The sequence below is a fragment of the Sinocyclocheilus anshuiensis genome, unplaced genomic scaffold (assembly GCF_001515605.1).
Source record: "Sinocyclocheilus anshuiensis isolate Anshui unplaced genomic scaffold, SAMN03320099.WGS_v1.1 scaffold758, whole genome shotgun sequence".
NCBI lineage: Eukaryota > Metazoa > Chordata > Actinopteri > Cypriniformes > Cyprinidae > Sinocyclocheilus > Sinocyclocheilus anshuiensis.
The window spans coordinates 1,309,117-1,334,040 of NW_015548126.1; the positions used below are offsets into that span (position 1 = coordinate 1,309,117).

The following is a 24,924-nucleotide window of genomic DNA, read 5'->3' on the forward strand; positions in this document are numbered from 1 at the left end:
GGAAACAGTTAAAGAGTGCTCTAAGTGGACAGAGATGTGTTGTATCATGGTTGTGATTGGTGAACCGCACTCTGCATTGCAATCACACTCAATATAGAGGAAGAATCAGGGAGAGGAAGGTTGGCATGGCAACAGCCACCAGTGAAACCACAGTTCAAACAAACTTGCATCCCTGTAGATCTTGTAAGGATAAGGAGGTCCTTCTGCAGACTCCTGTGTATCTGCAGCACCTGTCTGACCACTCACGATTGAGTTGAATGGTAACAGTTTGTAATGTGTCAAGATGATCACTGTAGACCCAGTTAGTTCGTTAAACCTCCTGTTGGCTTGAGAAAATGTGATCCTTGAGTTGAATTTGACCCACATTGAAAAGCATTTAAAAATCGTAATATTTAGGATACAATGGGTGTGTGAGAGATACTTTTTTTCTGATCCCAAAATGTGTTATGTTAAAAAAAAAAAAAAAGGTATACAATTTGTGCGGAAAAGAGAAAACTACATCTAAAGGGCCTTTGTAAATATAAAATACTGTTAAAGTCCAGAACTGTTTCTTTAAATATGGGTTCAAAATCACTATTTTTTTATTTATTTAAATAATATTTAAATTACACTTGTTTATTGTATTAAAAGTGGGAAAAACACATGCATTTGTGTTGTTTTTAGTCTTGCATGAAAATGTTTTTAGTCTTGCATGAAAATGAAATTCGATTAACCAGTGCACTTGGTGGATTTTCCTTAGCGATCATATTAGCACATATGCAAACTTAATTATCCAAGAGCTTACAAATTAAGTTACTAAATATTTGTAGAAATATTTTTGTGCATTTCCTGTCATAATTAGATCAATTACTTATATCTTTTAATTTCCTAATGAGATACCAAAATGTGTTGTGTTAAAAAAATTATATTAATTGAGAGTTACACAATTTATGTTGGAAAGAAAAAAAATTACATATAAAGGGGCTTTGTAAAATATTTCGGGGTCAAATATGAGGTAAAATTTGACAGTTGGAACTTTTTTTAAATACAATAAATTATTTTTTTATTATGATATGTAATTATTGTATTGAAACTGTATTCTATACAAAAAATAAATAAATGTAAAAAAAATTAGGACGAAGGGGTCTAATTGTGTTTTTTCTTTTCTCATACTACATTTTGATTATCAGGGTACATTTAATCATTTACCAGATACTTTTATCCAAAGTTACTTTTAAATGAGAAAAAGCACAAGCAATTTATCATACAAAAGGCAATATTAACAGTACTGCAATAATCTTGATTTGATTCACCTTAATTCATGATTTAATGAAAATGCTATGTACGATTCCAATTATTATTAACTGCTTTCTAGAAATGTCACCCAATTCCACCCATGACTCGAGTCTCTTTTAATTTAGCATTAATCTTAATTAAAGTCTAAGGCATACTGCAGGTGCACAAGTAGAAGAATGCAATATCAGAAGATTGTATAAATGTCATGTGCTAGTATGCCGTGGAGATGGAAGAGCAGGTGTGAAGTGCTACGACTCGTTGACATTTAAGCCGACAGATATTTTGAGCATTTCCTCTTGATTGGGGAGCACTTCATACCTGGATGAGATTCTAATCAAAATTGCTTTCGGGTGTCAGAAATGTAATTACAAAGGGAGAAAATCAAATTTGATGTGGGTTTTGCATTTAATTATTGTTCAAAGAATCTCAGGCATGTTTGAGGCATTCTTTTAATCTCTCTCAAATAGCCAATTATCACGCCGAGCAATGTTTGCATAGAAACATGGAAGTCACCTCAAAATTCCAATTTCATTTGACATTTGATAAATATTTATTTAATAAATGAGTGTTATAATAACCCCTGCCATGCTTTGGCAGCAGAACACAGATCAGTGCTTTTCTAATCCATTTGTTCTTTTCATTTTTTCCTTCCTTTTTTATGTGTCATATTAAAATGACACTTTGGACATTTGTTTTATGATAAATTGAGGCTAAATGGATTTTAGTAAGGGGTGCTTGTCCATGCAAAACTTATACGCTACGTTTCTATGATTTTCTAAATATGACTTGGGTTCTTTCTTTAGTGTAAGCCTATGGGATTTATTATTTTTTGTCCCCACATTTTATCATCTGCCAGGCAAAAATGGTTAGTCTGATCACTTAGACAAGTAATATCAAAGCTCTATTTAATAAGCCGTATGATTTGAGGCATCATTTACTGTACATACAAACAGCCGTAATACAAACAGCATGGAATTACACAACAAATTGAATATTTAGCTTGTTTAAAAGTATGAGAACAGCATTAGCATGCAACAGTAATAATCACTGTTGTCACTAATCAAAAGACTTGTGAGCTTTATTTTATTAGCCAGATATGCAATGGAAATTGTTAGAAAGAAAGAATGGGATCAGGCCACATTAAATTTGAACTGAGAAAAGAAACAGGATGCAGAATTAGATTTCTGAATCTAATAAATTAGAATTAAAACAAATTGGAATTCGGAGAAATTGTATTTTTGAAAACTAGAATAGCAAAGTTTGTCAAGACAACCCATGTTTAAAAGTTTAAAAAAATTAGATTACATAGCATACTTTAAAAAAGAGAAGATATTGTTATGCAAATAATGAACTTTAAAAGAATATACTTAAGTGTAAAATGTACAATTTAAATTTATATAATAAAATAAAATTTAAGAAAATAAAATCATTTATATAAAATGCAATTTTAATCAAATTTATATTACATTTATAATATATTAGAAATACAATGAAATTATATTATACTATTTTTTTAATTAAAAGGTATATTAAATACAGTTAGCTGAACTTGTTTTGACTAACTTATAGGACTTAAGTGTAATATTATATGTAATTTCATAATTCTTTTGTATTTGAAACATGCTGAAAGTGTACTGTGATATGTACTGACAAGCATTTATGGTAAACTAAATAACAGCATTAGCCTGCACCTCTATTTTAGAATGATACAACATTGCACATTTCATAATAAAAATTAATACAAACACATCTGACTTTTGATTCATGCTATGATACTGGTCATAAATGGAAATCTCAAAGACACAGTCTTAGACTCTGGTGTCTGAAGTTGTGGTCCATCTTGTGTGTGTGTATTTACAGGAACCCCCTTGCACAGATACACTCTCCCTCTCCAGACGGTTGCCATGGTTATATCAAAGCCCAGCCTGAAAACTTTGATCAATTATTAACTGTGATAGAGCGAGACCGCGGTAGAGAGAGAGAGCGAGGCTCATGCCCTGATGAGACACTTGTGCTTTCCCTGTTTTAATTGGCATCTGTTGTATCCAGATTGTAACAAGAAGGATTTCCATATCCAAATGCATGCTTTATTCATTCTCATCTGGGTTCAGGGATGCAGAATCGCAGCTTAGAAATGACAAACCAACACTTGCAAGTTAATGTGAGGCAGAACAGCAGATAAAGACTCATTCATGGTCTGAGTCACGGGAAGACGTGTTTTGCTTCATTGGGATGAGACATTTAGCATTTGAATCTGTATAGTAAACAAAGTTGAAGCTACAGATCTGGCTAGCAGCTTGCGCTGTATGCGTCAATGTCTTTATTTTTACGCACACTGTGCTTGTGTTTGCCAAATATCCTTCAATGACTCAGTCAAAACACTTTATAAGTATAAGTAGTGGAAATTATTTATGAGAAATAAGGAATGGGATCAGGCCACATTAAATTTGAACTGAAAAAATGAAACAGGATGCAGAATTGCAATTCGAATTTAAATCTATGTAGAATTAAAATGAATCAGTATTTTTAACTAGAATAGCAAAGTATGTCAAGACAAAATTTGAAGTGGCTTGACAAAGCCTTGTTTGTGTAAAAAAATGTAGATACACTTTAGCAGAGTACTTATTATGCAAATACTATACTTTCAAAGAAATATATTTAAGTACGAACTGAATGTAATGTTTTCAGGCATTTAATGCCATGGTAATTGCAATTAAATAAAAATGTATTATACTTTAGATTCATATTAGATGCAATTAGCATAACTTGTTTTGACCCACTTAAGTGGGACTTAAGTTAATTTAAGTACACTATATGTAATTTCATGATTACCATGTTGTTCCATGAAGATATTTTGTACATTTCCTGCCGTAAATATATCAAAACTTAAATTTTTATTAGTAATATTCATTGATAAGAAATTAATTTGGACAACTTTAAAGGCAATTTTCTCAATATTTAGATTTTTATTTTTTTTTGCACCCTCAGATTTCAGATTTTCTAATAGTTGTATCTCGGCCAAATATTGTCCTATCCTAACAAACCATACATCAGTGGAAAGAAAAAGAAAAATTAACCCTTAAAAAATTGACCCTTAATCAAAATAAGTGTAATTCTTTAAAGTACAATAAAGCTTATTAAAACATAAGGATTTAAAATATTCTTTAAAGGGATAGTTCACCCATCATTTACTCTTTCATTTACTCTGTCATAATTTACTCACCTTCCACTTGTTCCAAACCTGAATGAGTTTTTTTCTTCTGTTGGACACAAAAGAAGATATATTGAAGAATGTTGGTAACCTAATACCCGACGGTAGCTATTGACTTGTATAGTATTGAAAAAAATACCATGGGAGATAATGGCTACCGTCAATGCAAACTTAAGTGTGTTAAGAAACTTAGTAATAACTCTCTTTAAGTACAAGTAAGTGGCCTTTTATTTCATTAATATTATATTATCTGCAAGTACAGTTGTTAAATACACTTTTAAGAGTTGAAGTTCACTACAAGCGCACATTCAATACAGTTAAGTGCATTTATTTTCACAAGAGTATAGATACAGTAGTGTAGTCAAATCTATTCAAATTCAAAGACTTGTAAACTGATAAGTACCCAATTCTTCAATTCTGATTTTTTTTAGCCCAACCCTGTACCGTTATGTCAGACCCAACAAAAACAAAATTGTGCTCGTGTCCAACAGCAGTGAGAGAAGGAGCATCTTGCCCCCTTTTTTTTAGCCGGCGTTCAGTATTCTGGTCCAGAGACCTGCATAACCTTCAGCTCCGGGGACTTTAAGAACACAGATGCCGCCGTCACGTCAAGTGTCTTCAGTTCCTCTCGATGGCTGCTTCTCCGAGGCCGTGCGCTGAATGTAAACGCCTCAGCTCCCTGGAGACGCCAAGAGAGACTGGAGCAAGGAAACAACATGGCTCTTTGAGAAATGTACTAGATTGATACGACAAGTGATATCTGAGAAAAATATTATTATTAGATATTCCTAGTAACTACTGGTAAGACGGATCCAAAGTGGTTGCTTTCTGACTGTCATCGATTTTGAGACCAGCACTGTGTCATTTAGTTCTAACTTTAACGAAAATAAAAGCATGCATGTCTCTCCTAATTAAGTGTTTCTGCTGATCGTTACCAAGAGCACCATTTCAGTGTGACTGCATCTGCGGCGTGCGAGCAGTCACCCCCTCATTTGTGAATCACTTCCTGTTGTATTTGTCACAGTGAACTGCAGCACGAGAGGTCTTTGGTTACAGCATCACTGCAGTTCGTTTTTTCTGGGCCATGAGATACTGTGCTGATTTCATTGATCCTTTATTGATTATGACATGCTCAAGTGAAGCTTTTACATCCTGTGAGCTTCAGTTAACTTTTTCAAAGGTAGTAGGCTAATTATGACTGTCTTGATGTTCTTTTTCTCTTTCCTTCAGTGTGATCCAGGAGAGGCCACTAAGCTGCTGTACGACTTGCTGTACACAGAGCCCATAAAGATCGTCTTGATGCCAGGTTGCAGCTCTGTGTCTACGCTTGTGGCCGAGGCGGCACGCATGTGGAACCTTATAGTGGTGTGTTTGCTATGTGTACATCTCGGTCTGAACTATTTACATCTGCATTGTTGATCATTGGTTTCTCCATTCACCTGGATTTGACTGTAGAATGTTAAGAGAGTTTCATATTGGGAGGTTGGTTTATTGTCATTCCTACTGAAGCTTGTTTTTGCCATGGAATTAAAAACATAAAAAAGATAATTGTGGCTTTTTATCTCACACTTCAGTCGTCTTTTCTCAGAATTGTGAGGTGTAAACTTGCAATTGTGAAAAAAAAGTCTGAATTGCGAGATGTAAACTCAGAATCGTGAGAGACGAAGTCTGAATTGTGAGATATAAACTCAGATTTGCAAGAAAAAAGTCAAGAGTTGTGGGATTAAAAAGTCACAATTACATATTTATATTTTATTCTGTGACGGAAACAGGCCTCCATACATTCCTGATTAAACAAAATGGTAAAATGATAAAACAGTTGGTAACACTTTACTTGAAAGGGTGTGCATAAGACTGATATGACACCTTCATAATCATGACATGACACATGTCATGAATATGAAGGAGGTTTTATGCATGTTTATGACAACTGTCATTAAGTGTCATTCGCTCAGTTATGTCATTTTTAATGCAAATATGACATTATTTGACCTAACCCTAACCTAACCCTACCCCTACCCTTACCCCTAACCATAGCCCATAACAAAGACATCTCAAACAATGTCATCTTTGCATTAAAAATTACATAACTGAGCGAATGACACTTAATGACAGTTGTCATAAACATGCATAAAAAACCTTCATATTCATGACATGTGTCATGTCATGATTATGAAGGTGTCATGTCAGTCTTATGCACACCCCTTTAAGTAAAGTGTAACCAAACAGTTTCACTTTAACTTTAACTAGATTAGAGATTTCAATGCAAAAGTGCTACATATAACAAGCAGTTCTGTGTTGTTTTTGGGTCAAGGAACAAAAAGAATTTGGACTTGTGATCTTATTGACTTTCTGTAGTTTGTTGACACTTTTGAAGAAGCTGACAAATTAAAACTGTCAAAAGAGGCTCTCGAGGAAGTCAGAGAACCGAATGAGAAAGTGTAAAAAAAGAATAAAATACACAAGATACTCTTTGCAATTTGACAAAATAATTAAGTTTTCCAATTATTCTCTTTCTATCTGGCATCCACCGAGGTTTGCAGGAATTTGGAAAGTAATGTTCTCAACACTGACTTTGTTCTTGACTTTCGAATGAGTTTACTTATGTGGAAAAGTTGAGTTTGCTGCATGTAATTTAGAAAAAGTTGGAAAAGGCGAATTGTGAGTTTACTTATAACAAATCAACTCTCCAAGGAAACCTGTAAGACTTCAGTTACTTTTTTGACAGATGGGTTTGTACTCTAGTAGATTATGACAGAGATGCTCATGAAAAATGAATAGCTGTTTATAAATTCTTGTGAAAAAGAATTACACTTTAGCATACTTTAAAAAAGAGTTCTTGTTATGGAAATAATATACTTGAAAAAAGTGCAAACTAAATGTAATGTTTTCCATCACTTTAATGCGAGTTAATTGCAGTTAAATGAAAATATATTCTAGTTTAAATTTTACTAAATGGTAAAATTATACATTTTTGACCTTTAAAGTGCATTTTTTCATCTTTATACAGTATGTAATGCAGCGTTTCTGTCATTTCTATTGAAAGTTGATATCATTTATTTATATATATAGGCTATATTAAAATGACACATTTGTAATGTTACATTAATGTATAAAGTTGCAATTGATTACATTTTAAATATATGAAATTAAATGTAATATAGCATAACACAGTTAAAATTATAATCAAATTCTGTTTTAGTATGTTATGCCAACATATCAAACGAAGTGTACTACTTTAAAGCATGAAAATATTATTAACACATGATGCCTTAAAATGTACTTTAAAGTAAAAGTAAACTGAGGTGTTTTAATAAGTAAAGTATTACATTATAAGTACAGTTACTTTAAAAATGGGTTATTTTAAGGTGTCTATTTTATTTTAAGGTGTCCTTGTTACAGTGTCATTTATACATTTAAGTACCGAGTAATATTAATTAACTACATGTACTTACTATATGGTTATGGTTAGGATTAGGGTTTGGTTTAGGGTTACTTGCATATAATTATGCATAATTTATTGTTATTATAATAGTAAGTACATGTAACGTGTAACAAGGACACCTTAAAATAAAGTGTTATAATAAGTAGCCTACTCATTTAATTATTTTTCATCAGGCAACCTGGTTCATTGCTTGAAATACAAAGGTTTATTTCTGAAGCAGAAAGCAGTTAGCATTCCTACGTTGTGCCTTTCTAAGTACTGACACGTCAACATTGGATGTAGAAACAGATTGGCTTATTTATTCAGGTTTCTGGCTTCACTGGGTTGACATTTACCCTTCTTCCAGTGTGTGCAGAAATCTGACTCATATTTTTGCTCTGCTTTTGCTTTGTGTTTCGTTCTTTTCAGGGGTATCAAATAAGGTCAACCATATAGCTGAGTAAATCTTTCCAATGTGCTCTCTCTATCCTTCCACCTTTTTAACCGCTGTCTCCCTCTCTCTCTGTCTCTCTGTAGTTTTCATATGGCTCCAGTTCTCCAGCTTTATCCAACCGCCAGCGCTTTCCCACTTTCTTCCGTACGCACCCGTCAGCAACTCTGCATAATCCCACACGAGTGCGGCTCTTCCAGAAGTGGGGATGGACAAAGATTGCCACCATCCAGCAGACCACTGAAGTCTTTACCTCAGTCAGTCCTACATCCAAAACATTCTCTCTTATTTATCATACTCTGCATATTCGTGCTGTGCTTTTCCAACCAGGTTCTGAAGATTTCTGGTGACGAATAAGATTTTGGTTGAGACCGTCCTCTTAGTGAAACCTCAAATACAGCTCACTGTGTGAAATGCATCTTGAAACTTTAAAGGAATAGTTCACTCAAAAATGAAAATTCTGATTAATTACTCAACCCTCATGTCGTTCCAAACCCATAAGATCTTCGTTCATCTTCGGGACACAAATTAAGATATTTTTGATGACGTCCGAGAGCATTCTGACCCTGCATACACAGCAACGCAACTACCACGCTCAAGGCCCAGAAAGGTAGTAAGGACATTGTTAAAATAGTCCATGTGATATCAGTGGTTCAACTGTAATTTTATGAAGTTACGAAAATACTTTTTGTGCGCAAAGAAAACTAAAATAAAAACTTTCAACAATCCCTTCTCTTCCCTGGCGGTCTTTGACACACATTCTATTTGACTATTTTAGCGATGTCCTTACTACCTTTCTGGGCATTGAATGTTTCAGTTGCGTTGCTCTCTATGCAGGGTCAGAAAGCTCTCGGATTTCATCAAAAATATTTTAATTTGTGTTCCAAAGATGAACGAAGGTCTTACAGGTTTGGAGCGACATGAGGGTGAGTAATTAATGACAGAATTTTCATTTTCATTTTCAAAAATGAAAATTCTGTCATTAATTATTAATTGTGTCAGCTGCGTCATGCCGGATCTGTTTCCTACTGTGTTGTGATTTGATCTGAACGAAAACAGCGTATCCGTGTGACGCAGCTGACACAGAACAGCATACGCTGTTTACGTCCAGCTGATACTCTCCAAAATGGCACCAGGGTGACACGGAGGAGACGAATTGTTGAATAAAGTCGTTTTTATTTTTATTTTGCGCACAAAAAATATTCTCGTAGCTTCGTAAAATTACAGTTGAACCCCTGATGTCACATGGATCATTTTACAGATCTCCTTGCTACGTTTCTGGACTTGAGAACATTTCAGTTGCATTGCTGTCTATGCAGGGTCAGACAGCTCTCAGATTCCATCAAAATGCCTCAGAGTGAATGGCAAAGACCGTGGTTGATTATTCTCTCCTTAAGTGATGAAGGACTCTTAAAGTAATTTTTCTTCATGTTGGCTGCTAGGAATATTGACGAAGTCATAAATCTCTTGTGCGTGGATTCAATATTGAGCTAGTGTAATTCCGCTAGGCTAATGATCCCCCTCCATCTCTTCACCAGCTCATCTCTTTTTCTCATTTACTTTCATCCCAGTCCTTCTCTCCTGTTCACATCCTCTTTCTTTCTCCATATTCCGCCATTCATTGATGTCGGGTGTCTCGTTGGCACCTTTTCAAAAATACACTGCCTCGTTGCCTACATAGAGTGATTTGCAAAGCTCTACATAGGCATCATAAATAGCACTCCTGAGTGAATATATCAATCATGTAATGAAATGTAATGATATACACTCATGCTATTTTTATATTATATTTAACTATTTTTATTTTTATTGATAGTTATATATTGAAAGAATCATGAGTATATCTATTCATTTGTTTATATATAATATTTTGATTTGAACTATTTAATACATTTGAATTATATTATAAGTTTATATTATGTATATCAGTTTTTAATCTGTTATATTAGTGTTATTGATACACTATTATAGTTGTTAATATTTTGAATTAATTTGAGTCATTTGCTGTGTGTTTTTGGCATTAATATTATTATTATTTAAATATGTCTATACAGTTTTCTGTTGAATTTTAATTTGAGAAATGTTGCTTTGGAAACTAACTGAAATAAAATAAGTTAATTTTATTTAATGTAATGAAAATTTTTTTTTTTAATGCGTTTGATGTTAGTTTACGTTTTAGTTAACAAAAATAATAACCCTGATCTTTATATTATAGTTAACAACTTTTTTTAATGATACTTGAGGATACTATTATATATTAAATGAATTACGAGTATTTTTTTATTATTTATATATTATAAAAAGCATAAATATTTTTGGATAATAATTTTGTTTCCGAAAAAAACGGCATAAAAATTGGAAAGGTCACTAAGAAATTGAAAATGGAAAATGGTCATAAAAAATAAATTATGACTGTGTTTGTGCAAAAAACTTTGATGAACGCTATAAGTAGACCTCAGGGGGAAATTAAATGTAAAAAAAAATGGAATGACCCCTTTAAAGGAAGTAATTTTCCAGAAAAGTGGTTTCCTGTGTGTCTTAAAACTGTTAGTGAGCTTAGCTGCCCCTTTACTCTAAGGTTAATGCCTCAGAGTGAATGGCAAAGATATTTGAGAAATGTTGCTTTGGAAACTAACTGAAATAAAATAAGTTAATTTTATTTAATGTAATGAAACATTTTTTTTTTAATGCGTTTGATGTTAGTTTACATTTTAGTTAACAAAAATAATAACCCTGATCTTTATATTATAGTTAACAACTTTTTTTAATGATACTTGAGGATACTATTATATATTAAATGAATTACGAGTATTTTTTTATTATTTATATATTATAAAAAGCATAAATATTTTTGGATAATAATTTTGTTTCCGGAGTGCACTTATATCGCCTTAAAAAGGGTTTTGTAACGGAGCTCATATCTCCCATCTTTTTTCCATTCACCTTTCTTTCTGGACTGTGTTCTTTTTCTCTATTTCTTTTACTTTGGTGTGCACTTTGACCATTCATCTCATGGCCTCCTTTTGTTCTTCTCTTTCACTCGCTCCTTGATCTTTTCATGTGCGCTCTTCTTGCCTGTCCTCCGCTCTCCACAAACATCACTCCTGTCCTGTCACTCCTGCTCTATCTCTTTCTCTCTCCAGACTTTGGATGATCTGGAGGAGCGTGTGAAGGAGGCCGGCATCGAGATAAGCGTGAGACAGAGCTTCCTCACGGATCCCGCAGTGGCTGTCAAAAACCTGAAGGTGCTTTGATGAAAAATTCACCAGCCGCTCACTTCCTCTCCTCAGCCCGTGACGGGTAGCTAGCAGGCAGAGCGCATGAAAATCTTATGTGAAATAAATCAACAGTCTGAAGGATCGGTCCCCTCTGTCAGATCAAGTGACGGTTCGGATACTGTCTCGGTCGCTGCTGACAGTTATTATTGAATAATTAGACAGCACTTTTTATTGTAAAATGATATTGCATGAAGATCTCATGAGACTGTCTTTTTAAATGTTTGGCTTAAAATATTTTGGCATATGCCTAGCCTTATATAATTCCGCCAAATATAAAATCTTCAATGTTTTTAAAGGTCATGTGTGTAATTTCACTGCTACAATATTTTCTCCTTTCACATCAATATGCAGAGAGAACTATAAGGAATCCTGTATGATTTCTCTTGGAAATGTTTAGGAAAGCTTTTTGAAAATTGTCATTATTTGTGCTATTCTGTTTGGTAATGCTAATGGTTCAGAAATGACATACTTCACCTTTAAAGCATGTCACGAACAGAGTAAACTAAAGCAGGAAGTCACAAGAAGTGTTCTTACACATGACTAAATCAGCGTAACCCACATACTCAAGTGGCTTATTGCTTTTATGTAGAAATGTTCAATAGAGAGTCATATTTATAATAAATAGTTATCAAAATAAAAAAGAATCCTAGCAACTAATGTAGTTCATTATAGGCTGTTTGTGGTTACCAAACAACATAGCAGCTTTAACTGCAGCTGATCAAATCAGAATTTATATATAATCAATATAATATAATATAATATTTATATATATTTATTCTATATGTTAGTGTTAGTATACTGTTAGTGTAAATTAAAAATAAATTAATAAACTGTGGTAAAGTCATTATTAATAATCATTCTTGCTATTTGTTGTCTGTAGCTGTTTCCACCTATGGGAAAATTATGAAGAAAGAAATTGTAATTGATTCTCAAATGTCTTTAATGCTGTTTCCATCCAGTGTTTTTATGCATGATCCCAAATTTGCATATAATATGTGGATGTAAATCAAGCTAGTGACACATTGTGTGATGTTTCTGTGTCTTGATTTCTTTTCTCTAATACGTTTCCAGCGTCAAGATGCTAGAATCATAGTCGGCCTCTTTTACGAGACTGAAGCCAGAAAGGTGTTTTGCGAGGCAAGTGACAATTACAGTTCTTTTTTACAAGTACATCTGAACTGTCAATTTATTTATATCAGTTCAGCTCGATGTTTCTACTCAGTTTGAGTTAACTCACTGTGGCTTAACTAACTGAGATTAAAATATTGAATAAGATTATAGCTTAAGCACAATCCTTGAAAACATGGTGTCATCTTTGGCAGGTCTTCAAAGAGAAACTCTATGGTAAGAAGTACGTATGGTTCCTCATCGGCTGGTACGCAGACAACTGGTTTAAGATCAAAGATCCAGCCATCAATTGCACAGTGGAGAACATGACGGAAGCCGTGGAAGGGCACGTCACTACTGAAATCGTCATGCTAAACCCGGAGACCGTCCGCGGTGCCTCCAACCTGGTGAGTGGATCTTATGACTAATTCAGACAAGGACTTTTACATTGGATCATGCTTATGTTAAAACTGTCTATAAAAATACCTCCACAGACCTCCCAAGAGTTCCTGGCCCAGCTGATGTCACGTCTCGGGGGGAAGAATCCGGAAGAAACGGGTGGATTTCAGGAAGCTCCGCTGGCGTATGATGCTGTGTGGGCTCTTGCACTGGCCCTCAATAAAACGGTGGCCCCTCTGAGGGCCAAAGGCTGGGCATTGGAGGATTTCAACTACAACAACAAGGAAATCACTGCTGAGATTTACCGAGCCCTCAACACCAGCTCGTTTGAAGGAGTGTCTGTGAGTTAATGAATAACTTTTCTGAAAAACAGGAGAAATAGCTGTCAGATAACAATGAGATAAAATACTCCAGACGATAATTTCTCAGACCTGTCAGAGAGCCTTTTAAATCTTAAACTCGTAGAGACACTCATCAGTCTCAGATGATCACATTTTTATGATAACAATTAGGGATGCAGTATCGGTATCGGGCCCGATACTGAGCTCCTGTACTCGTACTCGTACCATACTAACAGCTGTCTGAATAATTTTTGGTTGATTGTAATCTATTACATACCTTTCTATCAAAGTTATCTAACATTATCAAGCTGAATTTGTTCTGACTCAGTTTAACTCGGAGTTCTTGTCATATTTTATTACCATTTTCTAAACTATAGCGAATAAACTGTGATAATGTGTGAAATGTTGAAGGTGTCTGAATAAATTTTGGCTTGACTGTATCTATTTGATAAATGAAGTTAATCAACTAACATTATACATACTCTTTTGGTTTCTGTACCCAATATTTAAAAAATGTACAAATGCAATAAAAATATTGGTATCGGTACTCGGTATCGGCAAGTACCAAAAATAAAAGTATCGGTATCGGGCGAGTACTGGAAAAAGTGGTATCGGTGCATCCCTAATAACAATGAGTTCAAACTCATTATAGGATGATTCAGCCTTTATTTTCCACAGATCTTTGCCTTTTATACTTCTGTTTTCATGATGAGTCACAAATGGATTTCATAAATGATGATTTTGTATCAACTTTTTATATTTATGCATTTGTGTTTCGTAGGGTCATGTCGTGTTTGATGCTCAAGGTTCACGTATGGCCTGGACTCTCATTGAGCAACTGCAAGGTACAAAAAAACTGAAATCCCTAAAACTGATGTAGAAGATAATGATGATAACATAATAATGCACTTAACTGCATTTAAAAGGGTCACATCCTACATTTTTGTGGTGTTGTATAATTGTTCACTTATGATAGAATAACCAATAAACACTTTTTCAATATTTTACGTAAAAGTTGTGTTTTGAAAAAAAAAAAAAAAAAATTTTTTTTTTTCAAAGATTATGATTGTAATAACTGTGACATCAATTCTACCACACAGTTCTACTGTTGTAAATTAGTATTTTATTGTTCCCAGTCAACTGAATGTTTTTTTTTAGCTGTGCTGTTTGCTTAGCTGGATAGAAAAAAAATTCCACCACCCTTGTAAAAAAAAAAGTGCACTGAATTGTATTGAATGTGCACTTGTATATATGTGCATACTTGTATATGTATAGTATATATGAATATATTACATATGTATATACAGTGCTGGGTAGTAACTGATTATATGTAATCTGCATTACGTAATCAAATTCCAAAAATTAGGTACTTGTAATTAGATTATATTACATTTTTAAATACTATCAGACTATAGTTGCTTTTTATTGACATATACAGTGCTGGGTAGTAACTGATTATATGTAATCTGGATTACGTAATCAAATTCCAAAAATTAGGTACTTGTAATTAGATTATATTACATTTTTAAATACTATCAGACTATAGTTGCTTTTTATTGATTATATGATTACATATTATTCACACAATAGCAATAAATGTTTCAGAATTGATTGATTCTTCTTAATTGATCTTTTTAATCTTTTAAATTTTCCTTTCTAAAATAGACCACCACTTATTCAGAAGTCTTCTAGTTTTGTGGACATTCGCACAAAGACCAGTCAGGTGGCTATAATTACTCAGAAAATTGAGACGCCATACAGCACTGGATTTATGAACATTTGCATGTTCCCTGTTTTCTAAAGTTGATTAAAGGTCACGTGACATGCAGGTAAAAAAAAAAAAGTTTTTATTAAAAAGTTACATTTTTATGATTGAATTAATTATCAGCTTTTCATTAAACTCACAAACCCCCTGAAATTTTTTCACAAAGCCCAGTTTGTGAAACCTAGACGTTTTATGCACTTCATGTTCTTAATAACAACAAATGGAATGTTTTTGCTTTCTCTTTGCATTTTTATAGCAAAATGGTACAAGGTTTTCCTATTTAAATCAATGTGATAAACGAGTTAGGTCAAAAGGAATCCAAAAGTAATCAAAAAGTAATCAGATTATATTCCCTGAAATGTATAATGTAATGGATTACATTACTAACTACAACTTTTGTCATGTAATTTGGAATCAGTAACTGACTACAATTTGAAAGTAATCTACCCAGCACTGTATGTATATATATAATATGAATCATAAAATAAAAGGCCAACTAAGTGTGTTATTGAATGCATAATTTGATTTGTGGTAGAAATTACACTGTGATGGGGGGGACAAACTGACAAAATTCTCCTATGATGTGTCAATGTCCACTGTTGGACATTGTTAGTAGACAAATTAAACTAGTTAGAGTGTGAAAAGTGACTTTATGTTAGAAATAAAATGTCTAAAAGTCCAAAGGGCCTAAACTGCCTGTAGTTAAAGAAAAGCCCATTTATCCTACTTCCTCCTCATTACTTCGCTGTGTCTGATTTCCTGTCTGGACTGGTGAGAGAGTCTTAAGTTTTGTGTTGCGAAAATTTGTCTACATAGTACATCAAAGTCTTTGATTTCCAAAGAGCAACATTTTTCTACAATATGTTGCCTTTCAGATTAACTTTGATCAATGCAGTTGGGCTTGTTTTTTTTTCGACCCATTGATGCAGCTCTAAGTCGACTATTTTTCCAGATTTGTCGAGTCAGGCCTCTTTTGAAGCTTTTATTGCAGTGCTTAGTGCAAGCAAGTTTTCTTAATGTGACCTTTAGTTGACACACTGTTAATTACGTGCTATATTTACACAAGACTTTTAATACAAGCCTTTAAAAACATTACATTGTTCATTACATTGTCTATAGTACAAAAGGAATTCATGGACAGATGAGGGTCTCTTTGTTTGGGGTCAAGGCTGAAGGAGATGGTTTCATATACACTTTTCTTTCAGGCGTTTCTCGTCTTTCATTTAACTTCTTGCATTTTTTTCCCTCAGGTGGGAGCTACAAGAAGATTGGATACTATGACAGCACAAAAGGCAACCTGTCCTGGTATGGAAACGACAAATGGATCGGTAAGAGAAACCAGCCTTTTTTCTGCACGTGGGGACAGCTCTGTCCATTCCAGTCCCGTCACCTTTCACTGCCGCGCTCGGCTCGTCGAGATTGAGGCTTACCAGTATTGATACCTGTTAGCTCAACAAAGCCCTGTCGCGCTCTTTAATACATCGCTAACAATTAGCTGTCCTTTCTGCTAGAGGAGGCCATACAGGCCCAGAGGAGCGGAGAAGTGGAGCCGCGGTGCCGTTCACGCTCGCTCTGACCTTTGTGCAGCTCTGTGAATTTGCTCGATTGACAAACCGGTATTGATGAAAGAAGATGTAAGGCGCAGAGCGGATCAAATGAAAATGTGTGATGATGCTCACCGATAAATGGGAAAGTACAACGTGTAGGAAAGAGTGTGAAATTGAAAAAGTAATTTAATCTTCTTGTGGAAAGGTAAACCAAGGTTTTGTTCAAAAATCGAATTTTTTGACGTCTTTGACTCCGATCCATTAAGTTGTTTGCGGTCTTGAACAAAGGGTCAAGGCTAGTTAGCACGGTTCAGATTGGCCCTGCTGGTGGCTCTAAAAAGCATATTTTTCCATCGACAGTGATTCAAAATAGCTGTATTCTGTCCAAAAAAATTATATATATAATATTGTGTGTGTTTGTGTGATTATTTTTTACGATTATGATAATGATTTTTCAAGTTTTTGAATTAAGTCTCAAGACATTTTAGGATTCTTTGTATTTAGATTAGTATTTAGTAAATTCTTAGTATTTACCAGTCTAGTGAAATTGACTTGTATTTTTTCCCTTTCTGCTGCTTTTAATGTTACAGCTCAGAATAGCTGTGGGGGAAAAAATGTGCAACCCAATGCAAACCATATCTAAATGCTGTCTGAAACATGATTATAATAATATTTTTAGAAATATGTTTCAGTCTAAATGATCAGATTAGATGAAGTACTTTTTTTCCTCATTCAGGATGCTGTGTGACTGTCACACAAAGTGCAGTGTCACTTATTTATGCTCACATTGACTGCATTTAGAGTGTACTGAATGAGCAAACGGGTGTGTGGTTTCACACTCAGCATATGCATGAATGTGTAAATAGTACAGAAATGCCTCTGACGCTTATTATTGTGTCATGCGCTTTGTGAAATCATTTTCAGTTTTCCATTGGCCTTTTTGGGCAGCCAGTCCTAAAAATGCAGCGTGAACAAAGCAAAAGAAACACTTTACTTTTAAAAGCGTCCTGTCAGGTGCAATGTCACCCTAAGAATAGCTTCGATAAAAAATGCATAGTTGTCGCTCAACTTGCTCCTTTTTCTGCATGGATGCCGGGATTCTATTCTAGTGAATCATTAACAAAAGCACCAATCAGTGCCTTCCCTATTACCCCAAAAATTGGTTTTCTGCCAAGAAATGGGAATTGAATTGCTGCCACCAAAATCCTGTATTTTCTCACCCAAGAGATACAGAGGCGATTATTTGCTGGATTTGCCCGGTCCTCTTCTGTGAGTCATTCTTGATTTAGGCTCTAATCAATCCTTCATGCTGTGATCCCATTGAGTGGATTCCACCAGCGTGACGGTAACAAAGCAGCGCTGCCCTACATTAGACGAGTAATGCCCTCACACTTCACTAGAACTTGTTTTCTGAATGGCTACAAGGTGAAGATCAATGCTGCAGGCAGACATTTTGGAAAAAGTGAAAGATTATTATAGATGTCAATGTCAGCTTAGTGACTGAACACTGCAATTTACTGTATTTGACAGGGTGATTACAGTGTTTCCAAAGTGTATGAAATGCATTCAGATGTGAAAGTTTCTGAAGGTTTTATTATTATTATCTTTTTTAAAGCACACAAAGTTGGGTTCTATAAAGTGAGAGAGTGTGTTTAGATACTTTAGCTACATATAAAGTTATTTATATAGTTAGTTTATATAGTTAATTCTGTTTCTGTGGGATGGGAGTTTTGTGGCTTTTAGTCCAATGTCTATTATTTTTGAGACCATCTATATGCTAATATCCTCCTAAAAGGTCACAAGATTAACTTTAAATACAATGCTTTATAGTAAGGTTCAGTGTGATAAAATTAATTACAGTAAATTAGGTATGAAAAAATATATATATATACCCACAATATGCCATTTGGGGTCAGTAGTTTTTTATTTTTTTAAAGAAATTAATATTTTTATTTAGGAAGGATGCATTAAATTGATCAAAAGTGACAGCAAAGACTTTCACATTGTCGCAAAAATGTATATTTGAAATATATGCTGTCATTTAGAACTTTCTATTCAAAGAATCCTGAAAAAAAAGTACCACGGTTTACACACACACACAAAAATTACACACTAAATTTTCAATATTGATAATCACACGGAATGTTTCTTGAGTAGCAAATCAGCATGTTACAATGATTTCTAAAGGATCATGTGACACTGAAGACTAGGGCTGGACAATTAATAGAAAAGTAATTAACCGACGTAATTTTCTCATGTCGGTTATTTCGTTTTTTTAAACCTGTTAATACTTTCCCCAGGGTTGCCAGGTCCGCAAAACAAAACAAGCCCGATTGCTATTCAAAACAAGACCAAAACTAGCCCAATCTCATTTTTTCCCGCAGTTTTCCCCTCCGTTGTGTGTCCCCTTCCTCCAATATAATCATGCTCAGGTAGTCGTGGCCTAATGGTTAGAGAGTCGGACTCGTAACCCAAAGGTTGCGGGTTTGAGTCTCGTACCGGCAGGGATTGTAGGTGGGGGGAGTGAATGTACAGCACACTCCCACCTTCAATACCACGACTGAGGTGCTCTTGAGCAAGGCTCACCGAACCCCCAACAATAGACATTGGACCTGGGCACCGCAGCATAAATGGCTGCCCACTGCTCCGGGTGTGTGTTCACGGTGTATGTGTGTGTTCACTGCTGTGTGTGTGCACTTTGGATGGGTTAAATGCAGAGCACTAATTCCAAGTATGGGTCACCATACTTGGCCACATGTCACGTCACTAAAAAAGTCACTAAAAGGTAGTGGTTAAACGGATCGTAGTTGATCCGTGATCCGTACGGACCAAGCCCCACGGTTCGGCACGCATGTGATCCGCGGATTTATTGCAAAATTGAACCATAATAGAGTATAAGTTTATCATTTGTTCGTATTTACACAAGCAAGCGAATTTTAAACAATTCCAGAGAGAAAAGGCGAAAGGGAACTTGATTTGTTACTCGCGAACACCGAACTGAATCCTCTTCTGAATCCTCTGAACAGACACATACACATAAAATTATGACAAAATACCCATCTCGACAATCATTCAGGTAAACGCAGTCAGTTATGTCTCAAGTGAATGAAAACAGCTGAGAAAGAAATCGGATGTGATGTGTATCATTATATCGGATCCGTGCATCAGGTCTTAAAGGGACAGCGGCCTATAAATACTGCTGCTGTCATTAATGATCATCAAACAACAAAACAGCTGTGATAAAAATCTATATTTAATTTATACAGTGAACACTATGCAGTGTTATTTTCCCTAATTATTACATTTCTGTATTTGAATACTACCAAGCTTATTTTATTTGTAACATATTCTGTTGTATTGATCTATGCTTGTAATTTGTGTATTTGTTCTTAGTTTTACTGGCTATCCTCTTGTCTCTTTAATCATGTTTAAACTTTCTTAGTGAATCTAGTAGTATTTGCTGTGGTATCAAAGAAGTACTTCGCTTTAAGTAATAAATGGAAAGCAAGTTAAATTGAAATATTTTTCTTTTCTTGCTGATCCGAAAAATGATCCGATCCGTGGGTCAAAAACCGTAATGTGATCCGAACCGTGAGATTTGTGATCCGTTGAACCACTATGCTCAGGGATTGGGCGATTGGTTTAATTAAAAAACGGACTGAAAAACAACCTGCGGCAGCAGCCCAAATTGGCAACCCTGACTTTCCCCTTAAAAACATACTACCTTGTGTGTAGTCACGTTACTCCGTCCAGTCAGCAGCATGAATGCAACATATAGGAGAACTCAAACACCTGAGTCATCTGAGCAACAGGAGCAGCGTAATAATATGCTTTTTACATATTTTAATGTGAAAATATATTTTTTACATTAAAACTGAAATGTGACTTTTCATAAGACCTTTTCATTTTAAGAAACGTGTGCTTTGATTTCAATTGTTCGAAATATTCAATAAATAACCATAAACAGTTTGCATTTACTTTAATAGTTGAGCATTTTTACAGTACACACCTTTTACAAATATACAAAAACATAAACAAATGAAGTAAATAAATAAAATGATCACTCATTAATCGTAATCGAGGTAAAATGTTCAATTAATCAAGATTTGATTGGATTTTAAGTCATATCTTCCAGCCCTACAGAACAGCTGGAGTAATGATGCTGAAAAGTCAGCTTTGCATCACAGAAATAAATTACATTTTAATATATATTAAAATAGAAAACAGTTATTTTAAATTGTAACAGTATACAATATTACTGTTTGTACTGTGTTTTTGACCTAAAAAATGCAGCCTTGGTGAGCACATTAAGGTTTATGTGTATATAAATATATATTTAATTGTATATACAAATATATGTATTAATGTACAATTAAATATAATTGTATATTTAAAAAACAAGGCTAATATCCCAATAAGGCTTATATACAAAATTTTGTGTGTTTAAAACAAATGCTTCCTTCATTTAATAACACCTGACCACTGATTAAAAATAGCAATTAGTGATCCCACTCCTTTACTTTCTCTGCAGTAACTTCCTGTCGCCAAAAGGCACTGCAAAAGGGCATAAATCCAAAAACCTCCAAAAAGCCATTTAACTAAATTTGACTTAATAACTTTCTTCCCTCATTTGCAAATGCACATTCTTTTTAGCCAATCACGGCTATTTTCAGAAAAACTTGAATTCACAGTTATGTCCCCCCCCCCCATGGAGAAAAGCGGAGCATTGAGCTGGTGACATTGCTTGCCGTTTTTGCCCTTGATAATAGCAGAAGCAGCAGATGTTCTGTCCAAATAGCGCAGAACCTCCTCCGGGATTAGTCGGGTGAGATTCTCAAGCATTTGTGCGGTTTCTAATCTTTATTAAAATAAAAACATGCCCTTTAAAACACACAACATGGGTCAGAACTCAGGACTTGGTTTCTTCTGTCTTTTTGATATGGCAGTGCCCTTGCTTTTCAGCAATCTCTTTGGAGCTCCTGACAACCACTTTAGCATGACTTTCTCTTCCAAATTGCTGTGGAAACTGTTGTTAAGCCAGGTCTCCATAGCAACACCCTGTCCTGATTCTTAGATCAAGGACGATGGAAGGTTTACTGTGCGAATGCATCGACTGACAGGACAGAGCTTTCTAGCACACACACACACACACACACACACACTCAGGTTTGTTTTTGTGAAAAGTGGGGACTTTTCCCATAGGCGTAATGGTTTTTATACTGTACAGACCGTATATTCTATTGCCCTACACCAACCCTACCCCTAAACCTACTCCTTACAGGAAACTTTGTGCTATTTCAGATTTTCAATACACTCCATTCTGTGTGATTTATAAGCGTTTTGAAAAGTGGGGACATGGGGTAATGTCCTGAAAAGTCACCTTCTCCTTGTAATACCTATGTCATACCCTTGTCATTATACAAATGTATGTCCTCATTTGTCACAAAAACGCGCGCACACACACACACACACACACATTTATCTCTCACAGCATTGCTGCCACATTGCAGTAGCCAATGTCAGGTGTCACTCCTGACCCATCAGTATTCTGACATTCGGAAAAGTATCAACAAACCTAGTGTCACTTTTGACGAAGCCGAGGGCAAGCTGTCTTTCACGGACACATGTCCCTCACGGTCAGCTTTCTGTCCCCGGTAATGACTCGGTTGCTTCTGACAGAGAAATACTCGTTCAGTGTTAGATTTCTGCCAGTCGCTGTCATTTGTTTGTCTTTTTCAAATAGCTTTATATGCACATGAAAGCCATCATCGCTGTAATTATTGTTCCCACAGGAATCCTGTTTTTGGATATAATTAGTGACAGATTGAACAGCGAGAGGCGTAAATTCATAATTTTAGTCACAGTTTCAGTAAGAGTGATAACATTACTGTGAGGAGTGAGAACATAATGCTTTTACTGTGAGTTTACACTGGTGTTGTCTCTTTTTAATTATTTTAGATTGATACATTGATACATAGATGATCTGTGAAATTTTAAGTTTATCTTGGATCATATGTAGGGGTTCTTACTGATGTTCACAACATGAAGATTTATTTAAACATTTGGTAGATCGTAACTATTTTGTTTCAGTCAAACAATGTCATCCATAAACTTATATTGTTGGGGTCAGTATGAATTTTATTAATACTTTTATTCAGCAAGGACGCATTCAAATGTTCAAAAGTGACAGTAACGGTATTTGTAATGGTCAACATATTTTGATGTCAAATAAACGCTGTTTTGTTGAACTTTCAATTCATCAAAGAATTCGGAAAAAATGTCAGTTTCCACAAAAATATTAAACATTGATAATAATAAGAAAGCAGCAAATCAGCATAAAAGAATGATTTCTGAAGGATCATGTGACACTGGAGACTAGAGTAACGATGCTTAAAATTCAGATTTGCCATCACAGAAATAAATTCTATTTTTAAATATATTAAAGTAGAAAACAGTTCTTTAATATATTTCAGAATATTACTGTTTTTACTGTAAAGCAGCTTTGGTGAGCTGCTTTCTAATAAAAACATTAAAATATCTTCTCGATCCCAAACTATTGAACGGTAGTGTACGTTAAAATTCTACTAAATTTTCAGTTGTCCACCACAAGTTTGTGATGAAACATAATTACTAACTAATCAATTATTTTGACTAATTATAATAGGCATATTTCTCTCAACTAATTTATGACTTAAATTATGCCATGCAACAGCAAAAATGTCCATCACACTGTTGTTTTCAGATAACTTAATTAAAAATAACAACATTAAAATTAGAATCTATTGATATTGACGTTTCTCTGCAAGAAAAGGTCTTGTCAGTATATTTATGCACATTTATTGACATTAGTCTTCCTGCTCTCTCCCACTTTGATCTCCTGTCATGTACACCAAATGTCTTATTTACAAGCCATTTACAATGTGTTCATACCAGATGCCATCATCAAAAATCCCCCCAGATATATACATTTGTTCTCATTTTGCAACATTTTGTTGTTGCAAGAGTTTCAAACAAAAAAATGAAACTGGCAAATGGCTCCCTGGTCTCACACCAGCTCAGGAATATAACCTTCAGTCACAAATTTTTACACATTCCTTGTCCTTTGTATGTTTGTTTATTAATTTTTTGTGTGTGTATTTGTTTGTTCTTTGGGCTAGAAATGAAAGTGTAGTACTCCCAGCTCCATTTAACACATCTTTAAATCTGTTTCACAGAATTCTGCAGATTTTCCTCCAAAACAAGCGCCGAAAGTGTGAAAAGTGTGAAAGAAGTCAGAGTCCGTCTGGTCTTGCTAATGTGTGAATGCTGTGAGCTTCCTTTTCCCCTGAAAATTTCCAGACACTTGACGTGTCAAACCAGCCCAGTGGCCTTATTTCACAGAAAATGTTCTGTCAAAAAAAATCTGTTAATATTCCCTCCAAGTCAAGTGTTTCTGAAGTGTGACAGCGCAGATGTAGCTAATGACTCTCTGAACTAAGCTGGAATACTTCGCCTTTGCTCTTCGAACTCTCAACGAAGTCAATCTCTGATTTTTTTCTGCATCTAGTGTCATGTTGTTGTGATCTATACGTTCTTATCTGTCGATCCGTTCTGTCTGCGCTTCAGAGTTTCTTTCGGTTTCTCTGATATTTCCTGACGGGTTTCTCTTTTGATAGGCCTCGGCCCTCCGGCAGACCAGACCAAGGTGATTGAGGAGTTTCGTTACCTTTCCCAGAAGCTCTTTGTATCAGTGTCTGTCTTTGCTGGGCTGGGAATCCTTCTGGGCATAGTTTGCCTTTCCTTCAACATATACAACAGTAGCGTCAGGTTAGTATCCTGTGTTCATAAGAAATCCACATGCAAGAGATCTGAAATGCAGTAAAATCTTACAATTAAAAGTAATTTTAGAATTATTTTGTATATGTCAGTATGTCAGTTCTGTCCATTTGAATTATTTTAATGACACCGCACCTCCAGTGTGTAATTTGTATCATTTTATTTCTTGAGCATTTATTTTATTTTATTTTTTTATTTATTGTTTTTTGTTAACCCATTGTTAACAAATGGAGATTGTTTTAAGCAAAAATCTGTCAAAGTTGTGCTGAAGTTTATGGTTAATATATATATATATATATATATATATATAT

The 24,924-nt window shown here is 34.7% G+C and overlaps 1 protein-coding gene across 2 annotated transcripts in view; it reads left to right on the forward strand.

The window, feature by feature from the left end:
* The window catches only part of gabbr1a (gamma-aminobutyric acid (GABA) B receptor, 1a), a 54,253-nt gene that overhangs the window by 15,268 nt on the left and 14,061 nt on the right, over window positions 1-24,924 (forward strand). For both annotated transcript variants that reach the window (XM_016507756.1, XM_016507757.1), the window contains exons 9-17: window positions 5,717-5,851; window positions 8,448-8,618; window positions 11,505-11,606; window positions 12,711-12,776; window positions 12,962-13,153; window positions 13,241-13,486; window positions 14,268-14,331; window positions 16,502-16,579; window positions 24,454-24,604. In XM_016507756.1, the coding sequence (XP_016363242.1) occupies window positions 5,717-5,851; window positions 8,448-8,618; window positions 11,505-11,606; window positions 12,711-12,776; window positions 12,962-13,153; window positions 13,241-13,486; window positions 14,268-14,331; window positions 16,502-16,579; window positions 24,454-24,604 (1,205 nt within the window). The remainder of the gene's footprint in view (window positions 1-5,716; window positions 5,852-8,447; window positions 8,619-11,504; window positions 11,607-12,710; window positions 12,777-12,961; window positions 13,154-13,240; window positions 13,487-14,267; window positions 14,332-16,501; window positions 16,580-24,453; window positions 24,605-24,924) is intronic.